Consider the following 17,420-nt stretch of genomic DNA (forward strand, 5'->3'; position numbering starts at 1 on the left):
GCGCTGCGGCCGGCACACCACGCTGATCCGATGGCAGGAGCCAGGTGCCTATCCTGGTCTCCCATGGGGTGCAGGGCCCAAGCACTTGGGCCATCCTCCACTGCACTCCCTGGCCACAGCAGAGAGCTGGCCTGGAAGAGGGGCAGCCGGGACAGAACCGGTGCCCCGACCGGGACTAGACCCGGTGTGCCGGCGCCGCAAGGCGGAGGATTAGCCTAGTGAGCCACGGCGCCGGCCTAAAGATACATTTTTTAATTTGAAAGGCAGAGTCACACAGGAGAGAGAGAGACAGAGATTGAGATAGATCTTCCATCCACTGGTTCACTCACCAGATGGCTGCCATTGCCAGGGCTGGGCCAGGCTGAAGCCAGGAACCAGGAGCTTCCTCCAGGTCTCCCACCTGGGTGGCAGGGCACACACATTTGGACCACCTTCTGCTGCTTTTCTCAGGCCATTAGCACAGAGCTGGATTGGAAGTGGAGCAGTCGGGACAGGAACTGTCAGCCATATGGGAGGCTGGCATTGCAGGTGGTGGCTCTACTCGCTACGCCACACACTGTTCCCTAAGAATTTTGTGAGACTAATTTTGTGACCAAATATACGGTTGATTATGGAGAACGTTCTAGGGGATGAGAGTTGTATTTGGTAGTGGTAGATGAATGTCCGATGTTTGTTAGTGCATTTGTCTGTGGTAGAGTTTAACTCTGATGTGTCTATGTTGATACTTTAGTCTGGACGACCTGCCCATTTATGAAACAGGGATGTTGAAGTTCCCCACTATTACTGCATGAGAAAGAACACTTTTCTCCATTTAGAGTTGATGTATTTTGTATAAAATTGGGTGCTGTGGCATTAGATGCCTGTGTAATTACTACTGTTATATCTTCTCACTGAATTGATTCCTTGATCAAAACACTGTCTCTCTTTGCCTTGAGACTCTGGGTGTCTCATATAAGGAAGGCTTAAGAAGCTCCTCGATCCTATTTCTGGTGTGGGACTCCCCGCAGTGTCCTTCCTACGGCCACTCTGCTGGTGATGAGTTCAGTTTGTGCTTGTCAGGGAACGTCCTTATTTCTCCTATGTTGAGAAGAGTTTTCCTGAGCGCACTATTCTCGGTTCGTACCTTTCTCCTCTCAGAACTTACAAGTCGTCATTCCAGCCCCCATCCCCACCCCGGTAAGCAGGGGTTCTGGTGAGAAAGGCGTGGTTGGACTGGTGAGGGCACCCTTCCAGGTGCCCCGGTGCTTTTCTCACGCAGTAGTAAAAATTCTCACTTTTGTTGTCTTTTTATTTATTTGTTTTATTTATTTGAAAGAGAGAAATGTAGAGCCAGAAAGAGTGAGAGATCTTGCATCTGCTGGTTCACTCCCCAAATGGCTGCAACAGCCAGAGCTGTGCCAATCTGAAGCCAAGAACTAGGAGCCTCCTCCAGGCCTCCCACACAGGTGCAGGGACCCAAGGACTTGGACCCCTGCTTTCCCAGGCCACAGCAGAGAGCTGGATCAGAAGTGGAGATGCCGGGACTCGAACCAGCACCCATCTGGGATGCCTGCATTGCAGGCCAGGGCTTTAATCAACTGTGCCACAGCACTGGCCCATTACACAGAGAAGGAGAGGCGGGGGGAGGGGGGGAGGGAGAGAGAGAGGGAGGTGTCTTCCATCTGCTGGTTCACTCCCCAGATCTTTCATAATGATGATTATCTCTGTTTTTGTGTGTAGTACATCTTTAAGTATCATTTTAAGGCTGGACGAGTGGTGACAAATTCTTTCAATTTCTGTTGTGGAAGATCTTTTTTTGTTGTTTTTTAAATTTATTTATTTGAAAGAGTTATACAGAGAGAAGGAGAGGCAGAGGCGCAGAGAGTGAGTGTCTTCCATCCACTGGTTCATTCCCCAATTGTCTGCAACAGCCAGAGCTGTGCTGATCAGGAGTCAGGAGCTTCCTCCGGATCTTCCCATGTGACTTCAGGGGCCCAAGGACTTGGACCATCTTCTACTACTTTCCCAGGCCATAGCAGAGAGCTTGTTTGGAAGTGGAGCAGCTGGGACTCGAACTGGCGCCCATGGGGGATGCCAGCACTATAGGCGGCGGTCCCACCAGTTAGTCTACAGCGCTGGCCCCTGTTGCTGTGTCTTGATGAGGGGCTTTTCTGGTCATGTCTGTTGGGGGCCCTGTGAGGCATCACATCATTCCTGTGACTGGAAAACTTTCACGTATTGTTGGATTGAATAAGTGTCCATGCCTCCCCCTCTTCTTCCCCTTCTGAGAGTCCCAAAATTCAAATATTTATTCATTTACTAGAGTACCAAAAGTGCCAGAGGCTATATTAAATTTTTTTTTTTTGCTTTTTGTGACTTGGATATTTCCTATCTTCAAATTCAGATACCCTTTTTTCTGCTTAATCTAGTCTGTAGTTAAGGCTTCCAACTGTTTTTACTTACTATTTAGTGTTACTAAGTTTTTCTGAGATTTCTGCTTGGTTATTTTCCAAACTCTTTTCTCCTTCATATTATTCACTGGTTTCCTAATTTCGTTAAATGCATGTGTATTTTTTAAATTTGTTTGAAAGGCAAAGTTAGAGATGAGGAGGGGCGGAGAGAGAGGTCGATCAATGTTCCATCCTCTGGTTCACTCCCCAGATGGCTGCAATAGCCATGGCCGTGTCAGGCCCGTTCTCCACTGCTTTCCCAGGCACAGTAGCAGGGAGCTGGATCGGAAGTGGAGCAGCTGGGTCTTGAACCCATGCCCACACGGGGCCAGCGTTGCAGGAGGCGGCTTAATCTGCGCCACAACGCGGGCCCCGTGTGTACTCTCTTGTGACTACTGAATTTCCTTACAGTCTATTCTTGTGAATCTTTATCAGACGCTTCACTGGCATCCTTTTTTGGGGAGTCTGTTGTTTCCCTACGGTGGGGTCAGGTTCATTTGCTTTTTCATACGTGGTCTGTTCCTGTGATGTCTCTTGATCAGTTTTCAGCTTCCACTGCAGACACGTTCTCAGGGTTGGGCAGGCGCCCTGTACCAGCTCCTTCTGTAATTAGTGCTGCTGGTGGCGGGGACCTGGGGCGCTCATTTCCATTACCCATGGCATCAGGAGTAGCAGCAGCAGCCTCAAGTGATGGGGTCACTTGGATTCCACGTGGCATGCAGCTGAGATCAGAACTGTGGGAGCACTGGTCCATGCTCCGAGCAGCAGCCTGAGGGCCACTGCTAGAGTGGCAGGAGTGCCACAGCACCTGTGGGAGTGGCGCTGGGGTCACAGCAGTGGCCTGCAGTGCCAGCACTGGAGCCGTGGAGCACTGCAGCCACCAGCTGGGGACAAGGTCCTGGGAGCACGGGCCCGCAGCCCTGGTGGCTGCCTGCGGGGCGCTGCTGGGATTCCAGGAGATGTTGGCAGTCGCAGGATAGTCGCATAGGACCAGGATCACCGGAGTAGCTGTCCTTACTAAAGCGTATACCACCCCTCTGAGAGTAGTGAGTACTGGCAAAGACGCGTGGGTCTTAGCAGGGGCGAGTGCGGATCCCCAGTGGCAGGGGGAGGGAATGGGCCTGCAGTGCAGGGAGCAGGATTATCCTGCTCTCATGAACCTGCCGTGCCTTGTAGTGCAGAGCATGGGGGGGGGGGAGTGCTGGGGGTTGGGGGGTCACCCTCACTCTGCTGGCCCCAGTCTTTGTTGCTGGGGGGTGGGCCAGGTGTGGGCTCTGTGATGTGGGTAGGGATGGGCTTCTGGCTTGTAGGGTGGGATGCATTCCTACAGTGGCTTGTCTCAGGCTGGGAGTGAGGGGGAGACAATGTGAGTGCCTCCCCTGGGCAGACCTCTCGTGGAAGCCTGCATCACTTCTGACCTTTGGAGCCATGAGTTCTCCCTGTAGCAGCCGGATGGAAGAACGGGGGCCAGGGGATGTGTGTTCCTGTGGCAGTGACCTTGGGCAAGCCCATGTTGCCATCACTTTAGAGAGTGAGAGGGTGGAGTAGATGGCCCTCGCAGCACTAGGGTTCAAGATCCACCGACACCTGTCCCCCAGATCATCTCGCTGCCCAGGAGCTGGCCGGTGGAGGGGAGGAGGGCCTCGTACAGGTACTGACTCGTGTCTCTTCAGAAAAACATCCTGGGAGCCCACCGGGCCAGCAAGAGTCCTCCGAAGCCTGTGGTGAGGGTGATTAGAATTTCAGCTCCTGCCCACCAGGCTGTCCACAACTACAGTATTCAGACCCTGAACTCCACAGAGCTTGCCAAAAAGGAGCTGTATCAAGAAATGGCCAAGGTGAGGGCAGGCCCAGACAGGACGCTGGCAGGGGCTGGGCCGGTGAACTGTGTGTTCTCCAGACATGGGGGCAGAGGAAGGGCAGTCAGCCCTGGGAAGTGGACGGTGGGTCAGGCGCTGGGATGAGTTCTGTTCCACACCCAGGGGTGGCCACAGGGATGCTCTGTTATCCACAGCCGGACTCAGCTGCGAGTCTGTACCGCTGGTGGGCGCTTGGCTTTGCCGCTGCCCCCGGGATGAGACACCTTGGTCAGGCTCCCCACCCACATGGCCCTCGGAGAATGGCTTTGTGGGTCAAAGGGTCAGTAACAGCTCCTCCTGGGTGGCTGCACAGTTCACACTGTCAGAACACACTGCACCCTGGCTGCCCCAATTTTTTTTAAGATTTATTTATTTGAAAGTCAAAGCCCCTTGTTTTCAGGAGCCAAGAAAGAGGTTCACGTACTCCCAGAATTACCTCTCGGCCACCGTGGAGCCCCAGGACTCGGAGGAGGAGGAGAGGAGAGCCCGGAGGCGGTCCCGCCAGGCCTGGCTCACGGCCAGCGGCTTCCAGGTGACGGGCCTTCAGAGCAGCACGGCAGGCCCCGCCGAGACCCTCAGGCTGCCGCCCATCAAGGAGCTGGACGAGGTATCAGGGAGAAGCAGGGGCTCGGTGCAGAACGGGGGGTGGCCGGGGGCCCTCCCTGCCCCTGACTCGCCTGCTGTCTGACCAGGAGTGGAAGGAAAACGCCCTGTTCGCCAACGTGCTGCAGCCGGTGCTGGACCGGGAGCGGTGGAGCTGGGACCGGCGCCACCTGGACTTCGAGCTGTACAAGAAGCCACCTCCTTTCTTCAAGCTGCCCCCGGCCGTGCCACTGGAGCCTGTGACAGGTACGCCCGACACATCGGTGGGCAGCACTGTCCATTCTGGTTCCCACGTTTGGCCTGACTGGCTGTGTGGGAACTCAAGCTTAGGTGGACGCCAGGCAGGAGCTCAGGGGTGCTGGGTTCCATGACTTGGGCAGATGCCCTCACTGCCTGGGCCCGGTTTCTCAGCTGCCTAGTGAGGGGGGAGGGACGCTGAGCTTCAACACTGTTGCCCCTGGCTGGTGCCTGGGTCTCAGGGGACCTTCCTGCTGCTTCTCCCCGGGGTGGGGAGAGACGTGCAGAGGGGGGGGTCTTGCCACACCAGTCCCCCAGCATCCTCTTCCCTTCCGGCCCTGTGCGTGAAGTCGGACCTGATGCTCACGCACAGGTTGATCAGAGCATGCAGTTGTAGGTAACACGGCAGAACTTCTGCTGCGAGAGGGAGAGAGGAGTTCATCTCATCTCAGGCCCGTTAGGGCTGCAGAAATCCTTCCTAGCGAGTGACACCAGACGCAAGAGCTGGGGTCCACTCCTCCCTGACTCCTGAGGCCTGCTGGTGACAGCTCCACGGCCAGGAGAAAAATGATCAGAACGCTCCTGCCCGAGCCTGACCCGCCGTCCACTTCCCAGGGCTGCCTGCCGGTCAGGACCCCCTTCTGGGTCCTGAAGGCCTCCTGTGCTTCCTGAAGCCCCCACGGCCGGGAGGTGGGGGGAGGCCAGAGCCCGGGCCCTGGAGGAGAGAGCATTGCCTCCTCCCCTCTGCACAGGTCGGTCCTGTGCAGCCCCCAGGGCCAGGACCTGGCTGGCCTTTCTGCTGGCACTTAGCAACTGAGTTGGGCTCTGCAGAGAACACTGACCCAGAGCCTCCAGGCCAGCAGGACCATGGGGGACAGAAGGAGACCCAGGGCTCCACAGTCCAAGGTGGGGCCGGCAGGAAGCACAGTGCAGGTGGAAAGGAGCAGGTACAACGGCTGGCCCAGGCCTGAGACAGGGCAGAGAGCTGCAGGGGCAGAGGAGCCTGGTAAATGCTCTCTCCTGAGTCCACTGCAGTGTGAATCCTCCCAGGTAGCCACAAGGATGTGGCCAGGCCTGCTCAGTGGATGCCAGCAGGGCCAGTGCAGCAGCTGCCTGGGGGCTCTGCCTTTGCTCCATGTACACTTGCCGTTGCCTGCAGGTGTATGCTCCGGCCGGGCAGGCTCTCACTCAAGGCAGAAGCTAGCGAGTGGCCCGCGGCCCAGAGCCGGGCCCTTTGCCTGCTCCCCGCGGCTGCCCCACTTACGCTTGTCCAGCTGAGACAGGCTCAGGAGGTCCTAGAGATGAGCTTCCACGCAGAACGTGGTGGCCAGCAGGACCTGCCGGAGTGAGGTCACAAGTGTGAGCACCGAGCTCTGGGGCGCGGCCTGCACTGCAGCCTCTCTCCCACACCCCACACAGGGCATCCTGGGGTTCTACTGCCAGCCCTAACCCAGACTCACTCTGGCCCCAAGGGCGGCCTCTCTGAGCCCATTTCCGGCTCTGGGACAGCACATGGGAAGAGTCTAGGGCACAGTGGATCCCGAGCTGCTCCCCCCACCTGCCCCCCCATGAGGGGGAGGAACGTACAGGCAGATGGGGTGGGGGCTCCCTGTCACCCCCTCTTTTCTCAGGCAGGAGATGAAATGGAGCAGCAGGGGCCCTCTCGCGGCCTCGGCACAGAGCACCTGCCCGGCCTCCCAGCCTCCCCTGCGGACAGCAGCCTGGGACTCGCCTTCTCGGTGACCAGCGCTGGGCTTCGTGGCCCTGCCTCCCACTGGCCCTGCCTCCCGGGACTGCCCGACAGGGCCACGCCACCCAGAGACTCCCTCTTTCCCACCCTCAGCTTCATTAAAGTGCCATTCGACAGAAGGCAGCAGCAGACTGTGTGTACGGCTGCGTAGGACGTACCTCGGAGCCCACTCCAGGTCGAGGGGCTGGGCCCATGCCACAGCAGCAGCTGCTCCTGCCTGGGGCCATGGGCAGAGCAGAGGCCCCTCACTGCCTTCACCCAGCTCTGAGTCCCACTTCGCTGCTGGGTAACATGGGACTAACACTGCCTTCCCCCAGGGGCTGCAGGAGGTGGGCTCGGCAGGGCTTGCTGTCTGCCCTGCCCTGGGTCTTGCTTTGACCTCAGACTGAATCCCAGAGGCCAAGACGGAGGGTGCCCCACGCCATCTTCAGTAACCAGAACTCCATGAAAGGAGGCATGGGGCTGCTCCTCCCCTACTCTAAGGAAACTAACTGCACAGGGGTTCGCACTGACCAACCGGTGATGCTCACTCTGCCAGGCCGACACAGCCAGGCCAGCTCGCTGAGGGCTGACGGCTGAGGGGGCCCACACAGCCGGCCTAAGTGCAGCAGCAGCCTGCTGGCGGGCCAACAAAACCACCATGCTTTCCCAGCCCACGAGCCAGCTCTGCTCTCCCCTCCGCCCCACAGTGCCTGCTGCTGGGTCACCTGGACAGGGCCCAGGCCGGGATCAGCCTAGGTCCTTCCCCAGTGTGAAAGGGCTGAAGGCCCAGAGGCGGCAGGATGGGGTGCAGGCACCCCCGGTGTCTTCCCCAGCTTCCCTGGAAGAGCAGGTGACTTCCCTAACCCTTCCCCCACCTCCCAGGCCTCAGTATCTACAGTTGTCTCAGCAGGGCCAGAACAAATGATTTTGCCGGAGGCCAAGCTAGGACCCAGCCCAGGATGCCCTGCCCTGCAGCCAGCCTGCAGTGAGCACAGCGAGACTGTGCCTTGTTCCCGCCCACACCCCTCCCAGCCCAGGGCAGCTGCTTTCTATTGCTGCCCCAGGTGGGCTTCTGCTGGGCAGGTGGACCACGTGGTCCTGAGGGAATGACACCCACTTGATCCTCGCGGTCAGGGTGTGCCTGGCGTGCTGCAGTCCAGTCAGGGCAATGTACATCCGGAGAATCTCGTTGGTTCCCTGTGGGCATAGCAGGTAAAGTTGCCACCTTCAGTGCCGGCATCCCCTATGGGCGCCGGTTCAAGTCCTGGCTGCTCCACTTCTGATTCAGCTCTCTGCTATGGCCTGGGAAAGCAGTGGAGGATGGCCCAAGTCCTTGGGCCCCAGCACCCGCATGGGAGACCTGGAAGCAGCTCCAGTCTCCTGGCTTTGGATTGGCCCAGCTCTGGCTGTTGTGACCAATTGGGAATGAACCAGCAGATGGAAGACCTCTCTCTGCCTCTCCTTCTCTCTCTGTGTAACTCTTTCAAATAAATAAATCTTTAAATAAAAAATGGAACCCGGAGTTCCTGGGTAGACAGGGACACTGATACTGGCACAGCAGTGCTGGGGAGCCCCCTATCCAACCCCAGCTCCAGGTAGAGACCTGAGTCCCCAGGCAGCCACTCCCCGCGTCGCCCACTGGGCAGGATCGCACTGCGGGTCAGACGGGTGCAGAGGCCAGGCTCAGGCCACACCCAGCACCAGGGACTGAGAACTCTGCCCTGCAGCCAGGCTGGCCCCACGGGCAGTGAGGCTCCCTCAGGAGAGGTAATGGGGGCGTGGAGGCCTCCAGGCAGAGCCCAGCGCTCTGAGCACGGGGTCTCCAGACAGAGCCTCTGCCTCACAGGGAGGCTTCTGTGCCTTCTGACCACGGCCTGGCGGGCCTCCTGACCCCCTGCTGACCACCCCTACTGCACAGGCTGTCCGGAGAAGAGATTGCTGTGACCCACAGGGCCTGTCTGAGGACACAGCAGCCGCCGAGGCCTCCCGGGGTGGGACAAACCAGGAGCATCTGTGGGGGGTGAGGATGCCCTTCACAGCCAGGCCAGAGCTCCCGTTCTCACCCTGTCCTGGTCTAAGGCCTGTGGCCGGCACAGCCCCCAGCCAGGTTCACTCCCACCCATCTTCTCACCAACTCTCCCCCCTCCCTCCCAGCACGAAGGCCTGCAGGTCTCCTCCCTGCAGCCCACCCTTCGCATAGGTCCTAGGTGAGTTCCCAGGCCACAAAGACAACCAAGTAACTCCCCCTCCCCTGTCTGCGGCCGTCCCAGCCACGGGGCCAGGCAGGGAGAGCTGAGGAGTGAGCTGCGCCACCTGCTGGGGGCCCTCTGCCTGTGCAAGCAGGGCTGTGAGAGGGTCCAGGGTGAGCACACACAGCCTGCCCTGGGCACCGGGGCCCTGCTGGGTCTCAGCAGCATCCCCAGGATGGGGAGGGTCAGGAGGGGAGGGGAGGATTCAGCAGGGGACCACAGGGGGCCACAGTCGGGCACTCACCTCAAAGATGAGCAGGATGCGGGAGTCCCGCAGCATGCGCTCGTACGGGTAGTCCCTCATGTAGCCCGAGCCCCCGAGGATCTGCAGGGCCTCGCTGACGCACTGCCAGGCGGCCTCCGAGCTGAACACCTGCAGACACCCAGGGTGAGGTCAGCACAGGGGCACCGGGGCCCAATCCCTTCCCAGCAGAGCGGCCAAGGCACCAGGAGCAGCGCGGTGGCTGAGATGGACTGGGCTTTGGGATGACACTGACCCAGGGGGGAACCGGCTGCGTGACCCGGAAGTCCTCTGCCTCCCTCGAGGGAGGTGCCCATCCCTGCCCTGGCCTTCCACACCTCTGGGCCCGCCTCCATCCCTGTGTCAGCTCCTGCTTTTGAGTTCCCACTGAAGGAAGGTTCCACCTCGTGCAGCAAGCCCGGCCGCGCCTGCCCCACCACCCGGGACTCGTCCTCTGCACTCGCACTGGCAGCTGGGCCCTGTTTCTGTCCATCCGCACCGCGACCAATGGGGGCAGAGACACCGCCGGATTCAGCTCTTGGCTTGGCACCCAGAAGAGGTGCCACCTCCGTGGGTGGGCGCTGGTGATGGCTGAGGCGCAACCAACACACCTGACACACAGACTCACCCACAGGGGACTCACCGAGCGCCAGGAACTGTGTGACCTCCAGGGAGAAGGCCCTGCCCCGTCCCGGGCGGGCCCTGCCCTGGGCTGCCACACCCCACCCCGTCTCTCAAGCCCAAGTCGGAGCCGTGTGCGGGAATGATTCAGGGGAACCAAGTGGGGCAGCCATCACTTATTCCACCTGACACTGAGCCCTAAGAACACCAACAGAAAGCCCCAGGATCTCCCACTGCAAATGCTCCATACCAGGAGGCTCAGGACCAGAAAGTAGCGGGGACAGATGGTCCTCCCGGCGAGCCCGCTGCCCGCGCCCGCTGTGGCGTCCCAGCAATGGCTGCCCGCGCCCGCTGTGACGTCCCAGCAATGGCTGGCAGCGTCTCCTCTTGCTGCTGAGCACTGAGCTCTGGAAAAGCTGCCACGCGCCGCCCTGGGGAGCACCGTGCTGCCTGCAAACCGACGCACGGCCGGGCCTGTGCTTTGCTGCTTCTCCCCTGCGGCGACCCAGGGCCTGCCTATCCCCGGGGTGCGTCGTAAACATGAGCCTGCTAGGAGCTGGCCCGTGAACCGACAAGAGGAGGGAGGCAGGAGGCAGCCCCACGGTTGGAGGCCAAGGCGACGGAGCCTTCTGAGTCCCTCCCGCGCCGGCTCCCTGGCTCTCACGCCGGGATTACCTTCACCATGGCGGCCTCGACGGAGCAGTCGGGGAAGCCGGGCTGGTCCAGCATCCCCGCGGTGAGGTAGGACATACTTTCCATCACGTAGGCCTTCTGAGCCATCAGTGCAAACTTCTCCTGGAGGATCAAACACACACACACCCCCATCAGGTCATCTGCTTAGCTGAGATCCAATCTGCCTGTCAGCCAAGCAGGCCTTTACGTCAGAGGGCTCACTGCTCAGGAGAGCCATGCCGGGGCCAGCACCATGGTTACGCTGCCCATGGTGATGCTGGCATTGTGTCGGATCACTGATTCGTCCTGGCTGCTTCACTTCTCACCTAGGTCCCTGCCATGTTCCTGGGTAGGCAGCGGAAGACAGCCCAGGTACTTGGGTCCCTGCCCAGTGTGGGAGACTCGAATGGAGTTTCAGGCTCCCGGCTTCTGCCTGGCCCAGCGCTGGCCACTGCAGCCATTTGGGGAGTGAATCAGCAGATGGGAGATCTCTCTTCTCTCCATATCTCTCTTTCACTCTGCCTTTCTAATAGATAAATTTAAAAAAAGAAAGAAAACAAAAAAGCAATTTGCTTTAGCTGAGCTCCAAATCTGCCTGCATAGGTGGTGACGCAGTCAGTGCTGGAGAGAACCCCAGGCTGGCATGGAGGCAAGGCCCCTGCAGGAACACAGGCTCACAGAGCTGCAGGGACTGCCAGCAGCATGGACACGGACAACACATGCTATCAGGAGGTGATGTGCATCACGCAGGAAGTGCAGGAGAACCTTAGGACGACTCCTGAAGGTGTTGAGAGCGCAGCAGCACAGGGGGCAGAGCACCCAGGCTAACAGAACGGCAAGTGCAAAGGCTCTGAGGTCAAGGAGAGCTGCAGGACTGACTCTGGACTCGGGTCTAGCTTCCAAGTGTGTCCACTTCTATTTGGAATGCTTCCTGTGACCTCTCCCCCAGCTCACTACCCTGAGTGTGGGGCAGCCATCTGCGGGCTGCGGTGAATTCTACTCCAGTGATTCACAGCAGAGACAGGAGCATGGGGCAGTCAGCCAGGCATGTGTCAGGCCCTGGGAGGCCGGGAAATGGCCATGGTGGCGCGGCCCCTGCAGGACCAGGTTAAGGAGCTCCACTGATGTCCTGAGCCGATGTCCTGAGCCTCTGTCCCTCCCCCATCTCCCTTCAACCCCAGCCCCAACACTGACCTCCCGTTACGTCATCTTCTGCGTCCAGCTCCTCCCAGACTTCTCTGCCCGCTGCTCCTGAATTTCTCAAAGCTGAGTCTGTCCCTTGCCCCAGGCCCGACTCCTCCACCTGAAGACCCTGTGGATGAAGGGAGCCGTCAGCATTGCACCTGCGGCCTTGACGTGGGGCCACCCTTCCTCTGCACCCACGCCAACATGATTTCACCGCCGGGGTGGGGGCTGGGCCTGTCCCTTCCCCACACTAGCCACCCCCCTTCCCACAGCCCGAGAGCCGGGCAGTCACACACGGGGCCACCAAGGCCACACAGCAGGGCTCTCTGGAGAATGATGGGACGTGGGCCCCCCAGAGAAACTGGGACACAGGCTGTGTAGAGCTGGCAAGATGGCCAGGAAGAGGACGAGACTGGCAAGGGCACCCCCAGCATGCACCCCTGTAGTCAATCCTCAGCCTGGTGGGCTGCCCCCTCCTCACTGTCTGTTGGTGGATGCTCGCTCACTCACTCACTCTTTAATTCACAAGTGTGGTTCCTACTGGGGGCCAGGCTGTGGTAAGGTGACAGGTGGCCATTGGAGACCCAGCTCACGGGTCACCTCCTCCATCCTCAGACCTGTCAGGCCTCCCAAGTGCTGGCCTCACAGCTTGCGAGCTGTGTGAGGACACTGGGCCAGACGCTGGGGTCAGAAATCATGACTGAACAAGGACGTGAACAAACCCGGCCACGTAGCAGTCAAGTTCACCAAAGTGAGACTCTCTTCCCTCCCTGCTCCCCGAGGCAGGGCTCCCAGGGTCTATCCGGGACCCTTTGGTCGCCCTCACCACATCTGTACCACAAATGCTGTGCACTGGGTGACTCGGATGGGAACCGAGTTTCTCCATAAACACTGCAGACATGCCAGGACGGCCCCCTCAGCAGTGGCCACCTTGACCACCCCAAGGGCAGGGTCCATCGCAGTCTCCGAGCCGAGACAGAACAACGTGGAAGCATGGACGTGAGGAGACAGCTGGCCTCAGGCAGCCCAACGACGGGAGGAAAAGACACGGAGGGAGGAGCTGCCCGGGCCTGCGGCATCGGCTTCAAACGCTGTGCACCCAAGTAAACTTCTTTAATTCCCTTTTCCTTGAGCTTTTCCAAGTCCCTTGGTGTAGCCTGAGCAAGGAAAGGCTCAGTTTCCACCTGGGTTGGACCTCAGTGTCAGTAAGGGTAAGAGACTCCGCCCTCTCTTACTCCAACTGTTCCGCCCGACTCCTTCTGTGAGCAGCTGCAGGCTCCAGACAGGACAGAGGTGGCAGCAGGTACACAAGTCTCCCATCTCTGCTCAGGGGTAAGCAGAGACCTGGCTAGCAGACACTCTACCAACGTGAGGGGCCGGATCTCTGCACACGCACGTCACCAATAATTCAACACGGGCGTGAATCCCACCGGGAGCTCCTGAAGACACACACTCCTTGGCTCTGGACTCCAACCACACCGAGTAGTGGATGTTGCCCATCCGGTCCCGCGGCACGAGGGCCTGCGTTCTAACTAAGTGCTGCTTTCAGTGGCTTTGCGGATGGCTTCTCCCCAAGCACAAACGTGGGTCAGAAGGTTTGTCACATGGGCCAGGTGGCCGTGCAGACACTGGTGCCACACACACACACACACACATGCAGGGCGGGCCTGCTCAGGGTAAATGCAGATCCGGATACAGGCCAAAGCAGGTGTGGGGTTAAAGCCACGGCATGGTGTTGACAGTGTGGGTCTATCCCTTTTCAAGCCTTCTGGGAAGCAGCACAGGGGAAGCACGAATTCAGCATATCCGAGAAGAGGCAACAGCCACATAGTCTTTAATAGATGCAGCCCAGGGGCTCTGGTCTTCTCAGAGCAGCAGGAAATAAACTGTCCTCGTAACACAGGACAGGCCAGCTCCAAACCCAGCCGTCCTCTGCGCACCCAGGAACCTGTCAGCGATGGCCGTGAGCAGGCACAGAGAAACCAGCGACTCTGGGAGGGCGGGGAAGAAGCTCCCGGCATTTTAAACTTGAGGAAGAGAAGTTTTAGTGGACAGATACACACACACTCTCTCTTCTCTCAACCTGTGCTTCTCTCCCTGTTGAGAACACTCCAGCCTCCCTCCCTGTGGAACCAAGCTGCACCGTGAGAACAGAGTGCCTCCCGCCCCCCACCCACCATCACGAACCTTTCCTCTTGGCCACAGGAACGCACATGGGGCTGGCACTGTGGCACGCGGAGTTAAGCCGCTGCCCGTGACGCCGGCATCCGTATGAGTGCTGGTTCAAGTCCTGGCTGCTCCACTTCTGATCTGGCTCCCTGTTAATGCGCCTGGGAAAGCAGCAGCAGATGGCCCAGGTCCTTGGGCCCCTGCCACTCCTGTGGGAGACTCAGAGTTCAAGCCCCTGGTTTCTGCCTGGCCCGGCCTCAGCTGTTGTGGTCGTTTGGGGAGTGAACAATGGATGGAAGATCTCTCTCCCTCTCCCTCTCTCAGTAACTCTGCCTTTCAAATAAGTAGAATAAAAATTAAAACCAAAGGGATTGCACAGGACCACTTGTGCTGGCCGGGCACATCTGTGCCCCTCCACAGACAGGGACGGCTCGAGGCCAGCAGAGGGCAGAGCCCGTGTGTGAGTCGCCGTGCCGACATCTGAAGACAGGGCTGTCCAGCAGTCAGCTCCCGCGTGGTGATGCTGCCCTAACACACTCCTTCAACCAAGCTTGCTCCAAGTCCCATAGCAATGAAGTACAGGACTTTCATTCTCGCCAGAAGAGGCGCCCCGAGTCTTACCATCGGACTTGCTACCGACTGTAACAAGTGGACCAGGTGACGCACAGTATGCGCGCAGTCAGTGTCTTGAACATGGATGGTTGAACTTTTTCAGTCTCCTGTGCTCTAGTGAAGTCTCCCAGGTTGGAGGGGGTGGGGGGGATCCTATCACAATGTAAATGCAAAGCCAAGGACGCCCGTGCTACGCATCAATGGAGAAATGTTACAAAAGGTCATTTTAATGGGGCCTCCAATCACACAATACTGCACCTACCTGAGTCCAGGAAGCACACGGATCCAGGCAGAGGCACCTGGGGCTGGCCACGCCCTGGTAACGGGGCAGGACCAGGACGAGTGGGGTCTGTCACAGCGTTTCAGCTGTGATGGAAGTGTGGGTAGCACAGAGCAGGGTTCTCGTCCCTGCAGGGCGTCTAGGCTGAGAGCCGGGAATCCCGGAATTCTAGGAGCCGTCTCTCCTGCCGTGTGAAGAAAGCCTTCGTTTAGAGTGCAAACACGGACAGAGATGTGAAACAGGGGAAGGGGCAGTGGGGGGGGGGGGGGCTCTGAGTGGCTGGGAACGACTCCAAGTCCTGGAGAGCTTGGATCCCGGTTCTGCTTCTAGGGCTTGTTTACGAACGTCCACCCTCAGATCCTACGGGATAGCTTAGTGTCTTCCTATCTGTCCCAGCCCTTTCTCTTTCTCTCCAGTCTCTCAGTTGGTTATTTCTTAAACCTGCTGAATGGAGAGCACTGTGCACAGTATCAAAGTTAGCTTTCTGTTGTGCTGTGCACACTGTGGCCCAACAAACAACGAGCCTGCTGAACTGACCCGCCGTCTGCCTCTCCGCTCATCTCCTGCCAGGCCAGCCCCACCTCCACACACTCTGCTTCTCCTCAACCCATGCCCCGGGACCCCACCCCACATACCCCTCTGCCACCAGGTTTACCGCTGGGTCAACACAGGTCACCCAGATCTGTACCTACTCCCTTCCAGGAAACAAGGACTGTGGTATGTTCCTCAGGATACAGGGCTACCCCAACCAGTCTAACTATGGAGTTAAACACCAAGTTTATTTTAGTCCAGATTTTTTTGAAAAGCATAATTTTTGTCATAATACTCCTTTCTATGAACCGAAATAAACATTGTTTTAATTCCATTTTCCATCAGTTTTTGAAGTATCCTTCCATGTCTAATGGTGGGACCTGACCAAAGACCTCAGTCACTACAAAGTGACACATCTGGATCTAGAACTGGTGCCTTGTAAGCTCGCTCCCTGTTTGCTCTCCTATGAACATACTTAGAAACGCCTCCACGGGCTGGTGCTGTGCCCTAGTGGATAAAACACTGCCTGAGATGCTAGCATCTCATACGGGCGCCAGTTCACGTCCCAGCAGCTCCACTTCTGATCCGGCTCCCTGCTAATGCACCTGCAAATGCAGCAGAAGATGCCCTAAGTGCGTGGGCCCTGCATCCACGTGGGAGACCAAGAAGCTCCTGGCTTCTGGCTTCAGACCAGCCTAGCTTTGGCCACTGCAGCCATTTGGGGAGTGAACTAGAGGATGGAACACCTCTCCCCACTCCTCTTTTAACTCTGCCTTTCAAATAAATAAATACATATTTTTTCAAAGCCTCCAAAGTATATTAAGGACCATAAACCCCAATGTTGTAGAACCTCCTCCTTTTCCAGGGAGCTGTTTTCTGACTTGGAAAGACGCCTTGAAGGTAGAGGCAGGTCTGCAGGGAGGCTCCCACAGCCTGCTCTAGCACGCTTCCTACTTGGAGCAGACTACAATTCCTGGTCCACTACAATGGGCTAGGCGGGCCACAGGCTCCACCGTGGACTTTGCTTGAAAGCAATGCTACAAGCTGGAATACTTAAAGTGCTCTACAGAAAAACAAAGTCTTAATACTTAGAGGTGCTAAGTGTCACAGCCTCCTCCTCTACCCAGGCCAGAGAGGCTAAGGCTCTCAGTACCTCGCCCACGTCCGACCCTAGGTGACACGGCCCTCTGGTGAGAGGGCTCTTTAAACGTCAGACTCTTCTCCCCAAATTACTTCCCTATCGCAGATCACTCTCACTGCTTCCCAAATACCTCCCACGTACTCAGGATCTTACACATGGACTTCCCTTTCCACTCCTCCAAATGTCTCCCCTTGTTCAAGATCCCAGGCCCGGGGTCTGTTTGCTCTCCAAGTCTAACCATTGGCAGCTCAAGCTGGTGATGCCCAACCATGCGACACAGTGAAGCCCAGCTCTGGCCACTGCAGGCATCTGGGAAGTGAGCCAGCAAACCAGAGTTCTGTCTCTCTTCCTGATCTCTCTCTGTTTCTCTGTTTCCTTGCCTGTCAAATAAATGAAAAAATTAATTCCAGTTGACTCTCACCCAGTTCAGGGCTCTCCGAGTCTGCTCCCAACCAACCGGCTCAGCACTCATTCCCACAATCCTTCATTTTTGTTTCCTGCTTTAAGGACTCTGGAAACCCACTGGCTTCCAGTGAAAAGAGCACTGAACAAAACCCACAGCCTGTCCTGTATTTCCTCCAGGGCACGGCCGACCCACAGCGCCGTGAGAACAGGGACTTGCCCGTCTCCTGCCCTAGCTGCTGCACTTGCGGGAATGCCTGGCTCCTCCGAGGTAATTCACAGACACAGCACGTCCTTGTGGGCCCAATGACTACTTGTTTGTAGGACTCACAACAGAGTTGAAAGGCAGTATCAGAGAAGTCTTCATTTCTCCCAGATGGCAGCATGGAGGAGCCCAGAGTTTGTCTCCTCTGCCACAAAGAGCCAGAAACACAAGTAAATGGCTGCATTCTGGTCG

The 17,420-nt window shown here is 58.0% G+C and overlaps 2 protein-coding genes across 2 annotated transcripts in view; one reads left to right on the forward strand and one right to left on the reverse strand.

Annotated features, from left to right (window-relative positions):
- CFAP92 (cilia and flagella associated protein 92 (putative)) overlaps nucleotides 1-6,997 on the forward strand; it is a 43,525-nt gene extending 36,528 nt beyond the window's left edge. Inside the window, 4 exon segments of the mRNA XM_062200089.1 lie at nucleotides 4,103-4,267; nucleotides 4,689-4,895; nucleotides 4,981-5,137; nucleotides 6,760-6,997. Of these exon segments, the coding sequence (XP_062056073.1) occupies nucleotides 4,103-4,267; nucleotides 4,689-4,895; nucleotides 4,981-5,137; nucleotides 6,760-6,770 (540 nt within the window). The 3' untranslated portion in view covers nucleotides 6,771-6,997.
- A 584-nt stretch (nucleotides 6,998-7,581) lies between these two features.
- Nucleotides 7,582-14,044, reverse strand: LOC133766210 (complex I assembly factor ACAD9, mitochondrial-like). The gene is made up of 6 exons (XM_062199930.1): nucleotides 14,016-14,044; nucleotides 11,838-11,955; nucleotides 10,647-10,766; nucleotides 9,354-9,482; nucleotides 7,884-8,057; nucleotides 7,582-7,638 (listed from the first exon to the last, which is right to left on the reverse strand). The coding sequence occupies exons 3-6, from the start codon at nucleotides 10,749-10,751 to the stop codon at nucleotides 7,582-7,584; spliced, it is 465 nt and encodes a 154-aa protein (XP_062055914.1). The 5' UTR covers nucleotides 10,752-10,766; nucleotides 11,838-11,955; nucleotides 14,016-14,044.
- Between the last annotated feature and the right edge of the window lie 3,376 nt (nucleotides 14,045-17,420).

The sequence above is a fragment of the Lepus europaeus genome, chromosome 9 (assembly GCF_033115175.1).
Source record: "Lepus europaeus isolate LE1 chromosome 9, mLepTim1.pri, whole genome shotgun sequence".
In the NCBI taxonomy this organism is placed as follows: Eukaryota; Metazoa; Chordata; class Mammalia; order Lagomorpha; family Leporidae; genus Lepus; species Lepus europaeus.